The 22,334-nt window shown below is 48.2% G+C and overlaps 1 protein-coding gene across 8 annotated transcripts in view; it reads right to left on the reverse strand.

Moving 5' to 3' along the window:
• Positions 1–22,334, reverse strand: part of LOC110515873 (dmX-like protein 2) — a 105,232-nt gene that overhangs the window by 27,266 nt on the left and 55,632 nt on the right. For 3 of the 8 annotated variants that reach the window (XM_036964143.1, XM_036964140.1, XM_036964139.1), the window contains exons 32-44: positions 18,908–19,172; positions 18,458–18,663; positions 15,380–15,781; positions 14,864–15,064; positions 13,254–13,559; positions 12,879–13,070; positions 11,873–11,949; positions 11,616–11,746; positions 8,824–9,072; positions 7,131–7,211; positions 2,445–2,635; positions 2,104–2,240; positions 1,315–1,400 (exon numbers count right to left, since the gene is read on the reverse strand). In XM_036964143.1, coding sequence (XP_036820038.1) covers positions 1,315–1,400; positions 2,104–2,240; positions 2,445–2,635; positions 7,131–7,211; positions 8,824–9,072; positions 11,616–11,746; positions 11,873–11,949; positions 12,879–13,070; positions 13,254–13,559; positions 14,864–15,064; positions 15,380–15,781; positions 18,458–18,663; positions 18,908–19,172 — 2,524 coding nt within the window. The remainder of the gene's footprint in view (positions 1–1,314; positions 1,401–2,103; positions 2,241–2,444; positions 2,636–7,130; positions 7,212–8,823; positions 9,073–11,615; positions 11,747–11,872; positions 11,950–12,878; positions 13,071–13,253; positions 13,560–14,863; positions 15,065–15,379; positions 15,782–18,457; positions 18,664–18,907; positions 19,173–22,334) is intronic. The other 5 variants (XM_036964146.1, XM_036964142.1, XM_036964141.1 and 2 more) reach the window with 4 other exon arrangements.

The following is a 22,334-nucleotide window of genomic DNA, read 5'->3' on the forward strand; positions in this document are numbered from 1 at the left end:
GCCCAAGCCCAAAAAAGCCCAAATGATGGTGCCCTTATCCAATACATATATGATATAGTCTACTGCACATTACACACGACAATAAAAACATAAAAGCCCATAGATGTAGCTAGCTATATGCTCTCTTGACTAAATAAATGAACCTAGCTCCAGTAGGTTAATCTGTATTCCTGTACTGCATTGTATTATACTGATTATGAACTGGTTTTACTCACCTCATTCAAACCATGATAAAGCAGGGAGAGATCATGTGATTCTGGTGCAGCACATGCAGCCTACAAAGTTGCTACAGGCTAGCAAATTAGATTTGAATTCTGAAATTGAATAGGGCCTATTTGTATAATTAGTAGGCTGACCTTTCATAATATTTCCCCTAATGTTACTAGCCCACCTCCTCTTTCTCTATTGTTGCTTCATTCCTTCCTCTCTTTCAACAGTTCAATGAATTACGTTTTGTTGTCCTTATCTTCATCATTCTAAAGACATCATTGAGTAATACAGGACCAGGATTAGATGCAGAAGGCTTTCACTTCTCTTCATGAAGATTGAATGGTTCTGGGTCTGAATAAATAACTGTTATAACCTACCACCATCGTGAGTTCACTCTTCTTTCAAACTACCTGTTTGTTCTATTGGCTGCTGCATTTAACATTCAGCAAACAAAAGCTTGTGTCCCTCTTCTAATAGTCTATTGGCATAAGAAACGCAAAAATATAATAATGTCCAGCAAACTATTCTACTGTATCTTTTCCTGCATGGGATTCCAAGAGCTAAGGAGCGTTATTTAGGGAGAGAGGCCAGCGGAGCACAGGTGTGTGCGTACTGAGCGAGAGACAAGAGGCTATAAATTAGAAGCTTATTATGCATAACCCATCATTAATTTGCTAAATATAAGACTAATACTGCATTGAATGTATTACCTGAAAGAGGTGGGCTGGGACATCTATATATAAAGAACAATCTAGAACAGGATGATCTATTTTGGATGCAATTTGAATGGAGTTGATGGAGAAAGAGAAAGACAGAGTGCTCGGTCAGGTACTGATTTAAAGCAACGATATTCGAGTGACAGACTGTTTTAATGATGGGCTGCCTGTCCCCACCCTGAGATGGGCTCTCTGTCCCCACCCTGAGATGGGCTCTCTGTCCCCACCCTGAGATGGGCTCTCTGTCCCCACCCTGAGATGGGCTCTCTGTCCCCACCCTGAGATGGGCTCTCTGTCCCCACCCTGTTCATATAAATAGTGATTTTGAGCGGTAAATCCCGGTAAACGGTTTCTACCATTCAACCCTAGTGTGTGTGTTTGTGTGTACCTGTGAAGTCCAGTCCAGTGAGAGGGAGGAAGGTCTTGACGTTATGTAGAGCCAGTTTCACCATGACCAGACGGATCAGAGACCAACTACACACAGAGACAGAGAGAGGAGAGAGAGAGGAGAGAGAGGAGAGAGGAGAGGAGAGAGGAGAGGAGAGAGAGGAGAGAGGAGAGGAGAGAGAGAGGAGAGGAGAGAGAGGAGAGAGAGGAGAGAGAGAGGAGAGAGAGAGGAGAGAGTAGAGAGAGAGGAGAGGAGAGAGTAGAGAGAGAGGAGAGAGAGGAGAGAGAGAGAGGAGAGAGGAGGAGAGAGAGGAGAGAGAGAGGAGAGAGAGAGGAGAGAGAGGAGAGAGAGGAGAGAGAGGAGAGAGAGAGAGAAGAGAGAGAGTAGAGAGAAGAGAGAGAGAGGAGAGAGTAGAGAGAAGAGAGAGAGGAGAGAGAGGAGAGAGAGGAGAGAGAGGAGAGAGAGAGGAGAGAGAGAGGAGAGAGAGAGGAGAGAGAGAGGAGAGAGAGAGGAGAGAGAAGAGAGAGAGTAGAGAGAGAGTAGAGAGAAGAGAGAGGAGAGAGGAGAGAGAGTAGAGAGAGTAGAGAGGAGAGAAGAGAGAGGAGAGAGAGGAGTGAGAGTAGAGAGAAGAGAGAGAGCATACCATGACATTACAGGTAAGATGGCAGGGTGTTGAATCTTAGTAGAAAATACTCTGAACAATCAGTGTACCATGGCCCAATACAAAGGGCTGTCCACAGCTGAACTCTACTTAGATGTCAAGTAGGAAAAGGGACAACAATGACACACCTGTATGAGTTGGGGTCAGAGTGTTCAGTCATCTGTGTGTCAGAGAGGAAGGCATCATCATCATCATCGTCGTCATCCTCCTCTCCGCTCTCATCTGAGTCATACAGAGCTCCACTGTCTGACAGGGGCAGAAAGGGCTGGGGGGAGAGGGAGGAGGAGAGGGAGGAGGAGAGGGAGGAGGAGAGGGAGGAAGAGAGAGGAGGAGAGAGAGGAGGAGAGAGAGAGGAGAGCTTATTTGTTTGTGTCTATTTTGATGTTTTAATGACTGTATGTACCAACAAATGGTTTGTCAGTGAGCGTATGTATACAGTGATGTTGTGCGGAGCAGCATCACGCCTTACTTTGGCCACAAAGTAGTCCCACATGCTGAGCTCTGGAGGAATGAACTTCTCCCTGTAGGCGGGTCTCTCTGCAGGGACGGGAGGGGGGGTGGCAGGGACCTCCTTTACTGGACGACCGGGAACCAGCATCCTCATATTAAACCGTCGTCTGAGTCGATCCACATCCTCTGCCGGGGGAGGGGCTGGCACGGCTAGAGGAGGGGATGGTGGGTGTGGGAGAGAGATTTTTAGTACATATGGTTTTTTAATAGAAACATTTTTACATGACTGCTGCCTTGTAAGAGATGAAGAGGAGTTGACCACGCATCATCGTCTTCATCACCCAGTAGAGCCCAGGAGAGGTTAGGGGGTACAGGTGGAAGGCACAGCACCAGGGTTTAGGCTCAATTCCATTTCAATTCAGGAAACAAACTGAATTGACTGAACTGATTATTGACTCCAGCAACCCTGCACAGCATCTGTGTTAGCGTTTGGGCCCAGCGTCTTCCTGGTCAGGTCACATGGTTATGGTAAACTCTGGGCCCAAGACATGGAGAGACACAGAAACACATACAGAGGAGAGCGGACACGACAGACACAGACGTTTTAACACAAACCTGGACCGTTATCCTGGGTGACTATCTCTGGAACCACTGAGACAAGAGACAAACCAAGACAACAGCGTAAGACGCACACAAGACACACACACGTACAACACACACACACAGACACACACACGTACAACACACACACACACACACACACACACACAACACACACACACACACGTTCAACACACACACACACGTTCAACACACACACGTACAAGACACACATACACGTACAACACACACACACACACACACACACGTACAACACACACACACACACACACACACGTACAACACACACACACACGTACAACACACACACACACGTACAACACACACACGTACAACACACACACGTACAACACACACACGTCAGACTACAAGACAATACAGTCGAGGTGATCACAATAACTCATTATACTATATATCATGATGAGACTGGTTAGAATGGTTATGAATGGTTATATGACCAGAGGTTTCTAATAATATTCTAATCTGTCTGTCTGCTGGTTGAAAGGCTTCTGAGTCCTTGAGGGTAATCTGCATGGCTTGTGACCTGGTATACAACAGAGAGAGACCAAGGACCCTTATATCTCAGTTCTCCAGAGGGTGGGTGGGTGGGTGGGTGTGTGTGTGTGTGTGTGTGTGTGTGTGTGTGTGTGTGTGTGTGTGTGTGTGTGTGTGTGTGTGTGTGTGTGTGTGTGGCAGACAAGGTAGCAGTACTTTTTACAGAGCTGAGTCTTATCGACTACTTGGCATTTTGAAATAAAGCATTCTTCTCTCAACTCTTCTCCTCCACCCTTCTCTCCCCTCCTCTCATTTCCTCTGTTCTCTCCTCTCCACATCCTCCCCCACCAGCCTCTTTTCCTCCTCTCCTTTCCTCTGTTCTCTCCACATCCTCCCAAAACCAGCCTCTTCTCCTCCACCCTTCTCTCCCCTCCTGTCCTTTCCTCTGTTCTCTCCTCTCCACATCCTCTCCCACCAGCCTCTTTCCCTCCTCTCCTTTCCTCTGTTCTCTCCTCTCCACTCCTCCCCCACCAGCCTCTTTCCCTCCTCTCCTTTCCTCTGTTCTCTCCTCTCCACTCCTCCCCCACCAGCCTCTTCTCCTCTCCCCACTTCTCCACTCCTCCCCCACCAGCCTCTTCTCCTCTCCCCACTCCTCCACATCCTCCCCCACCAGCCTCTTCTCCTCTCCCCACTCCTCCACATCCTCCCCCACCAGCCTCTTCTCCTCTCCCCACTCCTCCACATCCTCCCCCACCAGCCTCTTCTCCTCTCCCCACTCCTCCACTCCTCCCCCACCAGCCTCTTCTCCACTCCTCCCCCTTTCACCCACATCCTGAAAGAACCCTTGACTTGAAAGAAAAGTTATCAAGTCTAAATGTGAACACAAAAGCACATAGATTTATTTAACACAATCTGCTAATAATGTCTGATCACTACAGGTTGGTTCCAAAACAGTATTCAGAAGAACTGATATTCAGAATGAGTTTGTCTACCGTCACATCTAATAAGTAATAATAAATATGTTGAATTACAGTTGTGTTGCTTTCATCAAGCACCTAACTACTAATACCACAATCACATGCTAGTAACTAACAACACAGTTACTACAGTACACCATCACGGATACTACTGATCCACACTAGATCACCCAGGCAGTGGAGGCTGGTGAGAGGAGGACGGCTCATAATAATGGAGAAACAACACAGTTACTACAGTACACCATCACGGATACTACTGATCCACACTAGATCACACAGGCAGTGGAGGCTGGTGAGGGGAGGACGGCTCATAGTAAGGGCTGGAATGGAAATAATGGAATAGAATCAAACACATAGGAACCATTCATTCCATTCCAGACATTACTATACAGCCCAGTTAGTGTTTTGAAAATTTTTTTTTTTTTTTTACATTTATTTAACTAGGCTCAGTTAAGAACAAATTCTTATTTTCAATGACAGCCTAGGAACAGTGGGTTAACTGCCTTGTTCTTGGGCAGAACGACAGATTTGTAAACTTGTCAGCTCGGGGATTTGAACTTGCAACCAATGCTCTAACCACTAGGCTACCCTGCCGCCCCATGTACCTGGTTTACCCTTAGCCCAGTTAGAGTACCTGGTTTACCCTTAGTTAAGGCATACCTATAGCCTAGTTAGTGTACCTGGTTTAACCTTAGTTAAGGCAGACCTATAGCCCAGTGAGTGTACCTGGTTTACCCTTAGTTAAGGCAGACCTATAGCCCAGTGAGTGTACCTGGTTTACCCTTAGTTAAGGCAGACCTATAGCCCCGTGAGTGTACCTGGTTTACCCTTAGTTAAGGCAGACCTATAGCCCAGTGAGTGTACCTGGTTTAACCTTAGTTAAGGCAGACCTATAGCCCAGTGAGTGTACCTGGTTTAACCTTAGTTAAGGCAGACCTATAGCCCAGTGAGTGTACCTGGTTTACCCTTAGTTAAGGCAGACCTATAGCCCAGTGAGTGTACCTGGTTTACCCTTAGTTAAGGCAGACCTATAGCCCAGTGAGTGTACCTGGTTTACCCTTAGTTAAGGCAGACCTATAGCCCAGTGAGTGTACCTGGTTTACCCTTAGTTAAGGCAGACCTATAGCCCAGTGAGTGTACCTGGTTTACCCTTAGTTAAGGCAGACCTATAGCCCAGTGAGTGTACCTGGTTTACCCTTAACCAAGTTAGAGTACCTGCTTACCCTTAGTTAAGACAGACCTATAGCCCAGTGAGTGTACCTGGTTTAACCTTAGTTAAGGCAGACCTATAGCCCAGTGAGTGTACCTGGTTTAACCTTAGTTAAGGCAGACCTATAGCCCAGTGAGTGTACCTGGTTTACCCTTAGTTAAGGCAGACCTATAGCCCAGTGAGTGTACCTGGTTTACCCTTAGTTAGGGCAGACCTATAGCCCAGTGAGTGTACCTGGTTTAACCTTAGTTAAGGCAGACCTATAGCCCAGTGAGTGTACCTGGTTTAACCTTAGTTAAGGCAGACCTATAGCCCAGTGAGTGTACCTGGTTTACCCTTAGTTAAGGCAGACCTATAGCCCAGTGAGTGTACCTGGTTTACCCTTAGTTAAGGCAGACCTATAGCCCAGTGAGTGTACCTGGTTTACCCTTAGTTAAGGCAGACCTATAGCCCAGTGAGTGTACCTGGTTTACCCTTAGTTAAGGCAGACATATAGCCCAGTGAGTGTACCTGGTTTACCCTTAGTTAAGGCAGACCTATAGCCCAGTGAGTGTACCTGGTTTACCCTTAGTTAAAACAGACCTATAGCCCAGTGAGTGTACCTGGTTTGCTTTAGTTAAGCCAGGCCTGAAGCACAGTGAGCGTACCTGGTTTAGCTTTAGTTAAGCCAGGCTTGAAGCACAGTGAGTGTACCTGGTTTAGCTTTAATTAAGGCAGACCTATAGCCCAGTGAACGTACCTGGTTTAGCTTTAGTTAAGCCAGGCCTGAAGCACAGTGAGCGTACCTGGTTTAGCTTTAGTTAAGCCAGGCCTGAAGCACAGTGAGCGTACCTGGTTTAGCTTTAGTTAAGCCAGGCCTGAAGCACAGTGAGCGTACCTGGTTTAGCTTTAGTTAAGCCAGGCCTGAAGCACAGTGAGCGTACCTGGTTTAGCTTTAGTTAAGCCAGGCCTGAAGCACAGTGAGTACCTGGTTTAGCTTTAGTTAAGCCAGGCCTGAAGCACAGTGAGTACCTGGTTTAGCTTTAGTTAAGCCAGGCCTGAAGCACAGTGAGTACCTGGTTAAACCTTGCAGTGCATTTCCACATAACACGATGGGGGCGATGAAACAACGGGGGCCCATTCATTTTCAATGGAGGGAAGTGAAGTGGTCGGGGGGAGGGTTGGTGGATGCGAGCATGAATACGGCGGGAACAAAGTTGGCGAAAGCTGAAATGTATGCAAATACTTTGCGATATACCAACGCTATTGACCAATCGAAGTTCACTCAAGCTTCCACCCCCTACTGGATTGGCTGCTTGCTAGCTAGCACCCACATGAGGACAAAGCAAGCATGGCTATCCGAATTATCGTGTTATGTGGAAATGCACTGTTAGTTAACCCAGACCTGAAACACAGTGAGTACCTGGTTTAGCCTTAGTCCCTGAGTCAGGTTCAGAGGTCACTGATGATGACGAGTCCGTTCTAGCTTTACCTGCTGCTGCTGCTATGGTGACAGACAGATAGAGACACAATGAGATGGAAAACATGCACACACACCTGCACAAACACACCTGCATAAACACACACACTCAGGTGCACGATACAATGAGATGAGACCACAGCACACAATAACAGAGACAGACAGATCTATTTCTGTCCGTTCAGAGAACCATGAACTTCCAACGAATAGTATCCTTACAGAAAAGACCAGCTAACTTTCTGAGCAACACAGAGTGGGGAAACCACATTAGTGGCATTTACTGCACTGCAATACCACACCGCAAAACCAGCATGGTAGTAATCACTGCACCCAGCACTGCAAACCCACTGGAGCTCTGTTACTCACAGCTAGGTGCTGCTGTGTCCCCTGAATCAGTGTGGAGGGGCTGGGAGACACTGGGGCTGGGGGGAGGACCCTGCTCAGGCCTACCTGTCTCAATATCAACTGGCACAGTGGAGAGGGGAGGAGAAGTTATGTATGTCTGGCTAGTCATGGGAGGGAGGAGGGGCTTGCGTCTGATTTCCCAGCCTCAGGCATGAGTAAAAAAAGGGGGGTGAAACAAGGGAGAGGGAGGGAGTAGGGAAGAGAATGAGAGGTAAAGGTTAAAGGTTAAGTAGAATGTTACAACAGGGGACAGATAGGAGAGAGATGAGGGGAGACAGAAAACAGAGGACAGAACACAAAGGATAAACAAATGGTAGAGGAGAGAGGTTGAGAGAGGTATAGGGGAGTAGAGGTATAGGGGATTAGAGGTATAGAGGAGTAGAGGTATAGGGGAGTAGAGGTATAGGGGAGTAGAGGTATAGGGGAGTAGAGGTATAGGGGAGTAGAGGTATAGGGGAGTAGAGGTATAGAGAAAGAGAGAAGTAGCGAGAAAGAGAGAGGTAGAGAGGAGTACAGGTAGAGAGGAGTAGAGGTATAGAGGTGTAGAAGTAGAGGAGGAGAGGTAGAGAGAAGGAGGTAGAGAGAAAGAGAGGTAGAGAGGGGTAGAGATAGAGAGGTAGAGAGAGAAAGAGGTAGAGAGAGAAAGCAAGGTAGAGAGAAGAGAAAGAGAGAGGTAGAGAGGAGGAGAGGTAGAGAGAAAGAGAGAGAGAGAGGAGGAGAGGTAGAGAGAAAGAGAGGGAGCGAGAGGTAGAAAGGGGTAGAGATAGAGAGAAAGAGAGGTAGAGAGAGAAAGAGAGGTAGAGAGGAGGAGAGAGGTAGAGAGGAGGAGAGAGGTAGAGAGGAGGAGGGAGGTAGAGAGGAGGAGGGAGGTAGAGAGGAGAGAGAAAGAGAGGAGGATAGAGGTAGAGGAGGAGAGAGGTAGAGAGGAGGTAGAGAGGTAGAGAGGAGGTAGAGAGGTAGAGAGGAGGTAGAGAGAGGAGAGAGGTAGAGAGGAGGAGAGAGGTAGAGAGGTAGAGAGGAGGAGAGATGTAGAGAGGAGGAGAGAGGAGGTAGAGAGGAGGAGAGAGGTAGAGAGGGGGAGAGAGGTAGAAAGGAGGAGAGAGGTAGAAAGGAGGAGAGAGGTAGAGAGGAGGAGAGAGGTAGAGGAGGAGAGAGGTAGAGGAGGAGAGAGGTAGAGGAGGAGAGAGGTAGAGAGGTCAGGGGTTACAAGCAGAGGGGTCTACTAAGTTACCTGGAGTGATCTCGGCGTTCCGTTTGGGTTTGATGATGATTTTAGCCCCACCTCCAAACACGGCCGCCCACATCTTGTTGCTGAGGGGGTGAGCAGCGAGGCGGAACAGTTCGTTGCCAGCGTGCATGCCCAGCCCATGGATGAGCAGGGACAGGTAAACTGCCACCACAGCCTCACACAGCAGCACGTTGAGCTTGGGCTGATCCTCGCCCTGAGCTGACTGAACCAGAGCAATCAAAGAGGACACACCTAGAGGAGAGAGGGAAATAGACAGACATTCATATAATACATTTCATGTAATTACATTTTTACAGAACACACTACTGATAGGTCAAATGAAGGCTTGAATAAATATAATGTCTTTGTACAACACAGAACAGCATTAGACTGATCTAATGATATTATTAGATAGTTATGTATTACAGAACCACATTAGACTGATCTAATGATATTATTAGATAGTTATCTACTACAGAACCACAGACTGATCTAATGATATTATTAGATAGTTATCTACTACAGAACCACATTAGACTGATCTAATGATATTATTAGATAGTTATCTACTACAGAACCACATTAGACTGATCTAATGATATTATTAGATAGTTATCTACTACAGAACCACAGACTGATCTAATGATATTATTAGATAGTTATCTACTACAGAACCAGACTCGTGCTGTAATAAGATTCCCGCTACATATTAACAGTGGAGAGATGGCGTGACACATCCATCCATCCCAGCGTCTCCTCCTGTTTTATTCCCCACAGGCTACAGAGCTGCTATTACTGAGTACCATCTGTTTCTCTCTCACTGTTAGTCATCTCTGTCTCTCTGTTTCTGTCAGTCATCTCTGTCTGTCCTCTCTCTCTGTGTTTCTTTCTCCCTCTTTATCAGTCCTCTCTCTGTCTGTTCTCTCAATTCAATTATGTTTGTCCTCTCCCTGTCCTCCCTCCCCTTCCCTCTTTCCCTACCTCTTGACAGATTCAGCAAACATAGCAGTCATGTTGTCCATTCAGCTGTCTGCTCAGACAATAATTTGATAGACATTCATTTACTGTGACTGTCAGAGCTGTGTGTACCTAGCCACTGTGTGGTGGCAGAGCTGTGTGTGTACCTGGCCACTGTGTGGGGGCAGAGCTGTGTGTGTACCTGGCCACTGCGTGGGGGCAGAGCTGTGTGTGTACCTGGCCACTGTGTGGTGGCAGAGCTGTGTGTGTACCTGGCCACTGTGTGGTGGCAGAGCTGTGTGTGTACCTGGCCACTGTGTGGTGGCAGAGCTGTGTGTGTGTACCTGGCCACTGTGTGGGGGCAGAGCTGTGTGTGTACCTGGCCACTGTGTGGGGGCAGAGCTGTGTGTGTACCTGGCCACTGCGCGGGGGCAGAGCTGTGTGTGTACCTGGCCACTGTGTGGTGGCAGAGCTGTGTGTGTACCTGGCCATTGCATGGGGGCAGAGCTGTGTGTGTGTACCTGGCCACTGTGCGGGGGCAGAGCTGTGTGTGTGTACCTGGCCACTGCGCGGGGCAGAGCTGTGTGTGTACCTGGCCACTGTGTGGGGGCAGAGCTGTGTGTGTACCTGGCCACTGTGTGGGGGCAGAGGTGTGTGTGTACCTGGCCACTGCGCGGGGGCAGAGCTGTGTGTACCTGGCCACTGCGCGGGGGCAGAGGTGGGTGTGTACCTGGCCACTGCGCGGGGGCAGAGGTGGGTGTGTACCTGGCCACTGCGCGGAGGCAGAGCTGTGTGTACCTGGCCACTGCGCGGGGGCAGAGGTGTGTGTGTACCTGGCCACTGCGCGGGGGCAGAGGTGTGTGTGTACCTGGCCACTGCGCGGGGGCAGAGGTGTGTGTGTACCTGGCCACTGCGCGGGGGCAGAGCTGTGTGTACCTGGCCACTGCGCGGGGGCAGAGCTGTGTGTGTACCTGGCCACTGCGCGGGGGCAGAGCTGTGTGTGTACCTGGCCACTGCGCGGGGGCAGAGCTGTGTGTGTACCTGGCCACTGCGCGGGGGCAGAGCTGTGTGTGTACCTGGCCACTGCGCGGGGGCAGAGCTGTGTGTGTACCTGGCCACTGCGCGGGGGCAGAGCTGTGTGTGTACCTGGCCACTGCGTGGGGGCAGAGCTGTGTGTGTACCTGGCCACTGCGCGGGGGCAGAGCTGTGTGTGTACCTGGCCACTGCGCGGGGGCAGAGCTGCGTGTGTACCTGGCCACTGCGTGGGGGCAGAGGTGTGTGTGTACCTGGCCACTGCGCAGGGGCAGAGGTGTGTGTGTACCTGGCCACTGCGCGGGGGCAGAGCTGTGTGTACCTGGCCACTGCGCGGGGGCAGAGGTGTGTGTGTACCTGGCCACTGCGCGGGGGCAGAGGTGGGTGTGTACCTGGCCACTGCGCGGGGGCAGAGCTGTGTGTACCTGGCCACTGCGCGGGGGCAGAGGTGTGTGTGTACCTGGCCACTACGCGGGGGCAGAGGTGTGTGTGTACCTGGCCACTACGCGGGGGCAGAGGTGTGTGTGTACCTGGCCACTGCGCGGAGGCAGAGCTGTGTGTACCTGGCCACTGCGCGGGGGCAGAGCTGTGTGTACCTGGCCACTGCGCAGGGGCAGAGGTGTGTGTGTACCTGGCCACTGCGTGGGGGCAGAGGTGTGTGTGTACCTGGCCACTGTGTGGGGGCAGAGCTGTGTGTGTACCTGGCCACTGCGCGGGGGCAGAGGTGTGTGTGTACCTGGCCACTGCGCAGGGGCAGAGGTGTGTGTGTACCTGGCCACTGCGTGGGGGCAGAGGTGTGTGTGTACCTGGCCACTGCGCGGGGGCAGAGGTGGGTGTAGCATGCTCCTCGATGCTCTCGGTGCGTAATCGTCTCCTCTCACTCAGCAGCAGGCCCTGGTACACCATCCCTGTAAACTGATTGGCCTCTGCCTGGCTGCTGCAAGGTACCATGGGAAAGAGCCAAGGTCAGGATCAGACAGTCATGACAATTCATCTCAACAGGAAATGACAGTATGAACTCAAACTATAGGTCATCAAAACGTGTGTGTGTGTGTGTGTGTACCTGTAGCTATGGCTGTCACACAGGGCTTGATAGATGCAGGCAGACAGAGAGGCAGCCAGGGTGTGCAGGAGATTCACCTGGAGAGATGAGAGACAAACTACACTCATCTCATCTCATGGAGGAACAAACCATTTCTAGATGAATAGCCAGCATGAGACTATGACAGAAAGGTCTGCTGTGTGGGGATTTATCTTTGAATGAAGACTCAGTTTAAACCCCCAGGCTGTCGTACTAACAGACCCATACATACCCTATCGTACTAACAGACCCATACATACCCTGTCGTACTAACAGACCCATACATACCCTGTCGTACTAACAGACCCATACATACCCTGTCGTACTAACAGACCCATACATACCCTATCGTACTAACAGACCCATACATACCCTGTCGTACTAACAGACCCATACATACCCTGTCGTACTAACAGACCCATACATACCCTGTCGTACTAACAGACCCATACATACCCTATCGTACTAACAGACCCATACATACCCTGTCGTACTAACAGACCCATACATACCCTATCGTACTAACAGACCCATACATACCCTGTCGTACTAACAGACCCATACATACCCTGTCGTACTAACAGACCCATACATACCCTATCGTACTAACAGACCCATACATACCCTGTCGTACTAACAGACCCATACATACCCTGTCGTACTAACAGACCCATACATACCCTATCGTACTAACAGACCCATACATACCCTGTCGTACTAACAGACCCATACATACCCTGTCGTACTAACAGACCCATACATACCCTATCGTACTAACAGACCCATACATACCCTATCGTACTAACAGACCCATACATACCCTGTCGTACTAACAGACCCATACATACCCTGTCGTACTAACAGACCCATACATACCCTGTCGTACTAACAGACCCATACATACCCTGTCGTACTAACAGACCCATACATACCCTGTCGTACTAACAGACCCATACATACCCTGTCGTACTAACATACCCATACATACCCTGTCGTCCATGAGGTCAGGGTGTGGAGGCAGCTCCATCTGTGTGATGGTGTGAAGGATGTCATGGATGTGGTTGCTAAGGTGGAGGACAGGGTTGGAGATCACTGTCTTGGTGGTGGCGATACTGGCTGAGAGGAGGGGGAGGGTGGTGGGGAGGGGCAGGGGGGACTGAAGCTGTTTCACTGTAGTCTCCTGGAGGAGGGGAGGAGAGGGGAGAATAAGAGAAAGGAGAGACAAGGGGAAGAGAAGAGCAAGAATATATCAGAGAGTTGATACGGGGAGGGAGGGAGGGAGGGAGGGAGAGAGAGAGAGAGAGAGTGAGTGAGAGTGAGAGAGAGTGTGTCTGACCTGTGTGTGTGTTTCTTCAGCACCTACCTGTTGGCTCTCTTGCAGCAGGAAGATGAGCTCCATGCGTACCGAGGTGACCCCCCCTCCCTTGGCTCCGTGCAGGCTGCAGTAGGACAGGAAGACTCGGAGCAGAGCCTGGTTCTTCCTCAGCCACGCCTTCCTCCTCTCAGCATGAAGCTGCTTGGCTGCGAGACGCCTACGCCCCAGCTGGTGGCGCTCATACGCCCCTGCCTCCGTACCCCCGCCACCCCCCAGGGACTCCTCAAACACGTCCTCTACTCCTCCTCCATCCTCCCATCTCTCCAGCTCCTGGCTCTCCTCCTTCCCCGTCACCTGAAGAAGAGAAGAGGACAGAGGGTTTGATCTTGAAGCTGTTCTGGTACTGTAGCAGTAACAGTTACAGGAAATACTGTTTAATTCAACTCTATCCAGTTCTGGTACAGTATGTCTGATGAGACGTGGTGGTTAGGATCTAGTAGGTGACATGGTTGGGGTCAATTACATTTCAATACAGTCAATTCAGGAAGTACACTGACATTTTGGGAAAGTTAGCAGAAATGTGCAACCCTCTGAGTGTCTTTTAAAGGGAGCTGTGTACCTTGTAGTGGCAGATGGTGTGTGTGTGTGTACCTTGTAGTGGCAGATGGTGTGTATGTGTACCTTGTAGTGGCAGATGGTGTGTGTGTGTGTACCTTGTAGTGGCAGATGGTGTGTGTGTGTGTACCTTGTAGTGGCAGATGGTGTGTGTGTGTGTACCTTGTAGTTGCAGATGCAGTGTGTGTGTGTGTGTGTGTGTGTGTGTGTGTGTGTACGTTGTAGTTGCAGATGCAGTGTGTGTACCTTGTAGTGGCAGATGTGTCTGTGTACCTTGTAGTGGCAGATGCAGTGTGTGTGTACCTTATAGTGGCATATGGTGTGTGTGTGTACCTTGTAGTGGCATATGGTGTGTGTGTGTACCTTGTAGTGGCAGATGGTGTGTGTGTGTACCTTGTAGTGGCAGATGGTGTGTGTGTGTAACTTGTAGTGGCAGATGGTGTGTGTGTGTAACTTGTAGTGGCAGATGGTGTGTGTGTGTAACTTGTAGTGGCAGATGGTGTGTGTATGTAACTTGTAGTGGCAGATGGTGTGTGTGTGTGTAACTTGTAGTGGCAGATGGTGTGTGTGTGTGTACCTTGTAGTGGCAGATGGTGTGTGTGTGTGTACCTTGTAGTGGCAGATGGTGTGTGTGTGTGTACCTTGTAGTGGCAGATGGTGTGTGTGTGTGTGTACCTTGTAGTGGCAGATGGTGTGTGTGTGTGTGTGTGTACCTTGTAGTGGCAGATGCAGTGTGTGTGTACCTTGTAGTGGCAGATGCAGTGTGTGTGTACCTTGTAGTGGCAGATGGTGTGTGTGTACCTTGTAGTGGCAGATGGTGTGTGTGTACCTTGTAGTTGCAGATGGTGTGTGTGTACCTTGTAGTGGCAGATGGTGTGTGTGTGTAACTTGTAGTGGCAGATGGTGTGTGTGTGTACCTTGTAGTTGCAGATGGTGTGTGTGTGTGTGTACCTTGTAGTGGCAGATGGTGTGTGTGTGTGTGTACCTTGTAGTTGCAGATGGTGTGTGTGTACCTTGTAGTGGCAGATGGTGTGTGTGTGTACCTTGTAGTTGCAGATGCGGTGCATGGCCCCTATCTCCTTCTCTAACCAGCTGTAGAGCTGAAAGCGCAGCTTCCCTCCGTCCACCTCATAGCCCGTAGCTAACGTCCTGAGCTCTGTCATCAGTATCTTCAGACAGGCTCTGAACTTCAGCTGCTCTGCGATCACGTCCACCTCAGACTCACCCTGAGAGCAGAGATGGTTCTGGAAATATGTAGCACTTAACTGTCATAATAACTCTATATTAACAGTGTCAAACCTACATAATATTCTTACAGAAAAAAACATTTTTAATTAGACTGATACATTAGATATTTTCAATAAACAAGAAAATTCTTTATCGTGTTAAAAAAATGAAATGATCTTTTTGGATGATACGTTAACAGACAAGGAACTCCCAACACTACTTTCTCCACTATCACAGAGCTTATGTATCAACTCGGTTTTCTTTTAAAGTAATCTCAACAGTCAATTATATTGACTAGTGGTTATACTGACTAGTGGTTATATTGATGATACCTGAGAGTCCTCTCTCTGCAGCCCAGGTGGTCTCACCCTCCCAGACCCCTCGTCAGCTTTGGTCTCCACATCAGTCTTCTTCATTGTCAGACCCCCATCAGTATCATCTTCATCGTTCTTATCATCACCCCAGTCCAGCTGGAGTCCATCGTCCTCCACTTTGACCAGAGGCTGGCTCCAGTCCAGTGTGGCTGAGCTCTCCTCTGTACCCCAGGCAGGATTGGCCTTAACTGGGGCAGGAGAGGCCCAGTCCAGGGCCCCCTGGTTCCCATTCTCCAGGGGCAGGCTAGAGCTGACGTTGGCCATGGAAGAGCCTTTACTTAGGGGGGACGAGGAGACTGTCTTCTTGGTCACCTTGGGGATCTTAGAGAGCACCTCCAGGGCAAGCACTGGACAGCCCACCTTTATTACAAAACAGAATAACTATATTAGTAACATTAGTAAGTAGCCTTCCACGAGCCGAAACCGCTCATATGGCAGAAGCCTCCTGTTTCTGTATGGTGAGGCAGCTTGATGTACTGTAAAACCCCCTGGACAGGACACTAGTCTATCTCCTGTTTCTGTAGGGTGAGGCAGCTTGATGTACTGTAAAACCCCCTGGACAGGACACTAGTCTATCTCCTGTTTCTGTAGGGTGAGGCAGCTTGATGTACTGTAAAACCCCCTGGACAGGACACTAGTCTATCTCCTGTTTCTGTAGGGTGAGGCAGCTTGATGTACTGTAAAACCCCCTGGACAGGACACTAGTCTATCTCCTGTTTCTGTAGGGTGAGGCAGCTTGATGTACTGTAAAACCCCCTGGACAGGACACTAGTCTATCTCCTGTTTCTGTAGGGTGAGGCAGCTTGATGTACTGTAAACCCCCCTGGACAGGACACTAGTCTATCTCCTGTTTCTGTAGGGTGAGGCAGCTTGATGTACTGTAAAACCCCCTGGACAGGACACTAGTCTATCTCCTGTTTCTGTAGGGTGAGGCAGCTTGATGTACTGTAAAACCCCCTGGACAGGACACTAGTCTATCTCCTGTTTCTGTAGGGTGAGGCAGCTTGATGTACTGTAAAACCCCCTGGACAGGACACTAGTCTATCTCCTGTTTCTGTAGGGTGAGGCAGCTTGATGTACTGTAAAACCCCCTGGACAGGACACTAGTCTATCTCCTGTTTCTGTAGGGTGAGGCAGCTTGATGTACTGTAAAACCCCCTAGACAGGACACTAGTCTATAGCAGGGCCTTACCCCCAATATATATCTTTATTAGTAACATTACTTTTAGATGAATTACCTTATCCTTTATTTATAAAAGGTGAGAAAAATGATACTAATCTTAAAATACTGATAGTATACAATGACTATAGTTTTTAATGCCGTGCCACATTACACCTTATAATAAGTGCTATACTACAGCCGTGGCCAAAGGTTTAGAGAATGACACAAATATTAACTTTCCCAAAGTTTGCTGCTTCAGTGTCTTCAGATATTTTAGTCAGTTACTATGGAATAATGAAGTACAATTAAGAGCATTTCATAAGTGTCAAAGGCTTTTATTGACAATTACATGAAGTTGATGCAAAGAGTCAATATTTGCAGTGTTGGCCCTTCTTTTTCAAGACCTCTGCAATCCACCCTGGCATGCTGTCAATTAACTTCTGGGCCACATCCTGACTGATGGCTGCCCATTCTTCCATAATCAATGCTTGGAGTTTGTCAGAATTTGTGGGTTTTTGTTTGTCCACCCACCACTTGAGGATTGACCACAAGTTCTCAATGGGATTAAGGTCTGGGGAGTTTCCTGGCCATGGACACAAAATATCTATGTTTTATTCCCCGAGACACTTAGTTATCACTTTTGCCTTATGGCAAGGTGCTCCATCATGCTGGAAAAGGCATTGTTCGTCACCAAACTGTTCCTGGATGGTTGGGAGAAGTTGCTCTCGGAGGATGTGTTGGTACCATTCTTTATTCATGGCTGTGTTCTTCGGCAAAATTGTGAGTGAGCCCACTCCCTTAGCTGAGAAGCAACCTCACACATGAATGGTCTCAGGAAGCTTTACTGTTGGCATGGCACAGGACTGATGGTAGCGCTCATCTTGTCTTCTCCGGATTAGCTTTTTTCTGGATTCCCCAAACAATCGGAAAGGGGATTCATCAGAGAAAATGACTTTACCCCAGTCCTCAGCAGTCCAATCCCTGTACCTTTTGCAGAATATCAGTGTGTCCCTGATGTTTTTCCTGGACAGAAGTGGCTTCTTTGCTGCCCTTCTTGACACCAGGCGTCCTCCAAAGTCTTTGCCTCACTGTGCATGCAGATTCTCACACCTGCCTGCTGCCATTCCTGAGTAAGCTCTGTACTGGTGGTGCCCCGATCCCACAGCTGAATCAACTTTAGGAGAAGGTCCTGTCGCTTGCTGGACTTTCTTGGGCGCCCTGAAGCCTTCTTCACAACAATTGAACCGCTCTCCTTGCAGTTCTTGATGATCTGATAAATGGTTGATTTAGGTGCAATCTTACTGGCAGCAATATCCTTGCCTGTGAAGCCCTTCTTGTGTAAAGCAATGTTGGCACGTGTTTCCTTGCAGGTAACCATGGTTGACAGAGGAAGAACAATAATTCCTAGCACCACCCTCCTTTTGAAGCTTCCAGTCTGTTATTCAAACTCAAATCTGCATGACAGAGTGATCTCCATCCTTGTCCTCGTCAACACTCACACCTGTGTTAACGAGAGAATCACTGACATGTCAGCTGGTCCTTTTGTGGCAGGGCTGAAATGTAGTGGAAATGTTTTTGTAGGATTCAGTTCATTTGCATGGCAAAGAGGGACCTTGCAATTAATTGCAATTCATCTGATCATTCTTCATAACATTCTGGAGTATATGCAAATTAACATCATACAAACTGAGGCAGCAGACTTTGTGAAAATTAATATTTGTGTCATTTTCAAAACTTTTAGCCACGACTGTACAGGTATAATACAATATCGTTAAGTTGTCAAATTTGTGTTATCTTCGATGCTTCTAAATGCATTGTATCCATGTGTGGTTGAATTGTGTTATTAAATGATTGATTAAAAACAAATCAAAGACCTTGAAGTGTGCGTTGGCCGTGGTGAAGAAGAGTTTGCGTTCGATGAGGTTGATCTCGTCGACGCTGCTCTTCTCCGAGGTGAGGCCTAGTGATGATGTCACAGCACCCTCAGGGGACGCGTAGTGGCGGCGGATGATCAGGGGGTGTGTCCTCAGGTAGTTATAGAAACTAAATACCACTGGGTTACACGACTTCACCATCACATCTGGGTGGGGGGTTAGAGAGGGAAAAAGGGAGAGAGGAGGGGAGGGAGGGGGAGAGAGGAGGGGAGAGGAGGGGGAGAGAAGGGGAGGGGAGGGATAGGGAGAGAAGGGGAGGGGAGGGATAGGGAGAAAGTAAGAGGTCGATAGAGGTCAATGCAAATCAATCCAGTTAGAATATAGCATCAGCACTCAGCTGAAACATCCCTGTCATCTCTTAGGGTGTGATCTACCACCATGCTTGCTCACCTGGGTTCTCATCATCCTCTTTGGGGATGCACTCTAGCAGTGTGTCCAGGGCCTTGGTGTAGTCCTTCATGATCCAGAAGGCTATGCTGCGTAGGAATGGGTCCGGGTGTAATTTGGTGCAGTGGTACCCTGACCCGTCCCTCTGGCAGCCCAAAACCTTCTCATACAGGATGGCTTGGCAGGTGGAACTGCTCTCATAGTCAGCCTCGTACAGCCTGGCTACTACCATGGCCAACTGGATATCTTCCATCTTCTCCAAGCACACCTAGAGAAGAGGGACAGTTACAGGAGAAGAAAGAGGACAGTACAGTTAGAGTAGAGGACAGTACAGTTAGAGGAGAGGACAGTGCAGTTAGAGGAGAGGACAGTGCAGTTAGAGGAGAGGACAGTGCAGTTAGAGTAGAGGACAGTGCAGTTAGAGTAGAGGTCAGTACAGTTAGAGTAGAGGACAGTTAAAGTTGGCCTGTGTTCCATAAGGAATATACATTGCCTTGCAAAAGTATTCACCCCCTTTTTTTACTAAGCAAGTCAGTTAAGAACAAATTCTTATTTTCAATGACGGCCTAGGAACAGTGGGTTAACTGCCTGTTCAGGGGCAGAATGACAGATTTGTACCTTGTCAGCTCGGGGATTTGAACTTGCAACCTTTTGGTTACTAGTCCAACGCTCTAACCACCTTGACATTTTTCCTATTTTGTTGCATTACAAAATGGATTTAATTGGATTTCATGTAATGGACATACACAAAATACTCCAAATTTGTGAAGTGAAATGAAAAAAAATGAGCTGTTTCAAAAATGTATTAAAAATTAAAAACGGAAAAGTGGTGCGTGCATATGGATTCACCCCCTTTGCGATGAAGCCCCTAAATAAGATCTTGTGCAACCAATTACCTTCAGAAGTCAGATAATTAGTTAAATAAAGTCCACCTGTGTGCAATCTAAGTGTCACATGATCTGTCACATGATCTCAGTATATATTTTTACACACCTGTTCAGAAAGGCCCCAGAGTCTGCAATACAACTAAGCAAGGGGCACCACCAAGCAAGCAACACTATGAAGACCTAGGAGCTCTCCAAACAGGTCAGTGACAAAGTTGTGGAGAAGTACAGATCGGGGTTGGGTTAAAAAAAATTATCAGAAACTTTGAGCATCCCCCAGAACATCATTAAATAATTTAAAGAAAATGGCACCACAACAAACCTGCCAAGAGAGGGCCGCCCACCAAAACTCACAGACCAGGCAAGGAGGGCATTAATCAGAGAGGCAACAAAGAAACAAAAGATAACCCTGAAGGAGCTGCAAAGCTCCACTGCAGAGATTGGAGTATCTGTCCATTAGACCACTAAGCTGTACACGCCACAGAGCTGGGCTTTATGGAAGAGTGGCCAGGCCAGAAAAAAGCCCATGCTTAAAAAAATAATAAGCAAACATGTTTGGTGTTCGCCAAAACGCATGTGGGAGACTCCCCAAACATATGGAAGAAGAAGGTACTCTGGTCAGATAAAACTAAAATTGAGCTTTTTGGCTATCAAGGAAAATGTTATGTCTGGCACAAACCCAACACCTCATCATCCCAAGAACACCATCCCCACAGTGAAGCATGGTGGTGGCAGCATCATGCTGTTGGGATGGTCTTCATAGGCAGGGACTGGGAAACTGGTCAGAATTGAAGGAATGCTGGATGGCGCTAAATACATAGAAATTCTTGAGGTAAACCTGTTTCAGTATTCCAGAGATTTGAGACTGGGACGGAGGTTCACCTTCCAGCAGGACATTGGCCCTATGCATACTGCTAAAGCAACACTCGAGTGGTTTAAGGGGAACATTTAAATGTCTTGGAATGGCCTAGTCAAAGACATGTCCCAAGAGACTTGCAGCTGTAATTGCTGCAAAAGGTGGGTCTACAAGTATTGACTTTGGGGGGGATGAATAGTTATGCATGCTCAAGTTTTCAGTTTTTTGTCTTATTTCTTGTTTGTTTCACAATAAAAAAAATGTGCATCTTCAAAATGGTTGGCATGTTGTGTAAATCAAATGATACAACCCCCCCAAAAATCTATTTTAATTCCAGGTTGTAAGGCAAGGGGTGAATACTTTCGCAAGCCACCGTAATGGTAAGGTAAGTAAGTGACCGTTAGAGTAGAGGACAGTTAGAGTTGTCCTGTGTTCCTTTAGGAATATAAAAGGCCTAGTAGAGGAGAGGACAGTTAGAGGAGAGGACAGTTAGAGGAGAGGACAGTTAGAGGAGAGGACAGTTAGAGGAGAGGACAGTTAGAGGAGAGGACAGTTAGAGGAGAGGACAGTTAGAGGAGAGGACAGTTAGAGGAGAGGACAGTTAGAGGAGAGGACAGTTAGAGGAGAGGACACTTAGAGGAGAGGACACTTAGAGGAGAGGACACTTAGAGGAGAGGACACTTAGAGGAGAGGACACTTAGAGGAGAGGACACTTAGAGGAGAGGACACTTAGAGGAGAGGACACTTAGAGGAGAGGACACTTAGAGGAGAGGACACTTAGAGGAGAGGACACTTAGAGGAGAGGACACTTAGAGGAGAGGACACTTAGAGGAGAGGACACTTAGAGGAGAGGACACTTAGAGGAGAGGACACTTAGAGGAGAGGACACTTAGAGGAGAGGACACTTAGAGGAGAGGACACTTAGAGGAGAGGACACTTAGAGGAGAGGACACTTAGAGGAGAGGACAGTTAGAGGAGAGGACAGTTAGAGGAGAGGACAGTTAGAGGACAGGACAGTAAGAGGAGAGGACAGTAAGAGTAGGGTAGATGGAGTTCTGAGAAGCCACACCAGGCACTGTCCACACATCAAGCAGGTTCTGCATGTGCAGGGTTTGTAACATAGACTTACTAAGAAACCTGACAACCATAGATGTATTCAGGGTCTGTCTCTTCCTGGACTAAAAATGCTGTTCAACGGCAAATCAAGGTTCAAGGTTTAGACTGTTTGCTAAAAGTGACTAAACAGTAAGACTCATGGCTAAGACAGACTAAAATGATGAACGTGTGATCTAGTGTTCTCCTCAATGATGACCTTTTGAACCGACTGTCTGGTAAACTATCCCCAAACACTTACAGTAGGAACCCATTCCCCCTCTAGGCAGTGTCCTGCTATCAGCATGTTGAGACTGTGCTGTTGCACCCTCCGCCCAAGGTAAAGTAACCCCATCATTTACGTAGCTAACCATCCCCACAACCTTATCTTTCAGGTTTAGACTAGACCATTCACACACACAGCTGTAGAGTCTCACGTCATTGACACACCTCCTAGTTGACTTCCATAAACATTGGTCTGTGCCAGGTTTCCATGGCGAGGACAATGTCACAACAACAGACACAATACAGGTGCAGCTGAAGTAGGTCTAAACTAGGAACAGACTGTGTGTGTGTGTGTGTGTCTGTGTGTCTGTGT

Source organism: Oncorhynchus mykiss, chromosome 26 (genome assembly GCF_013265735.2).
Source record: "Oncorhynchus mykiss isolate Arlee chromosome 26, USDA_OmykA_1.1, whole genome shotgun sequence".
NCBI classification, from domain to species: domain Eukaryota; kingdom Metazoa; phylum Chordata; class Actinopteri; order Salmoniformes; family Salmonidae; genus Oncorhynchus; species Oncorhynchus mykiss.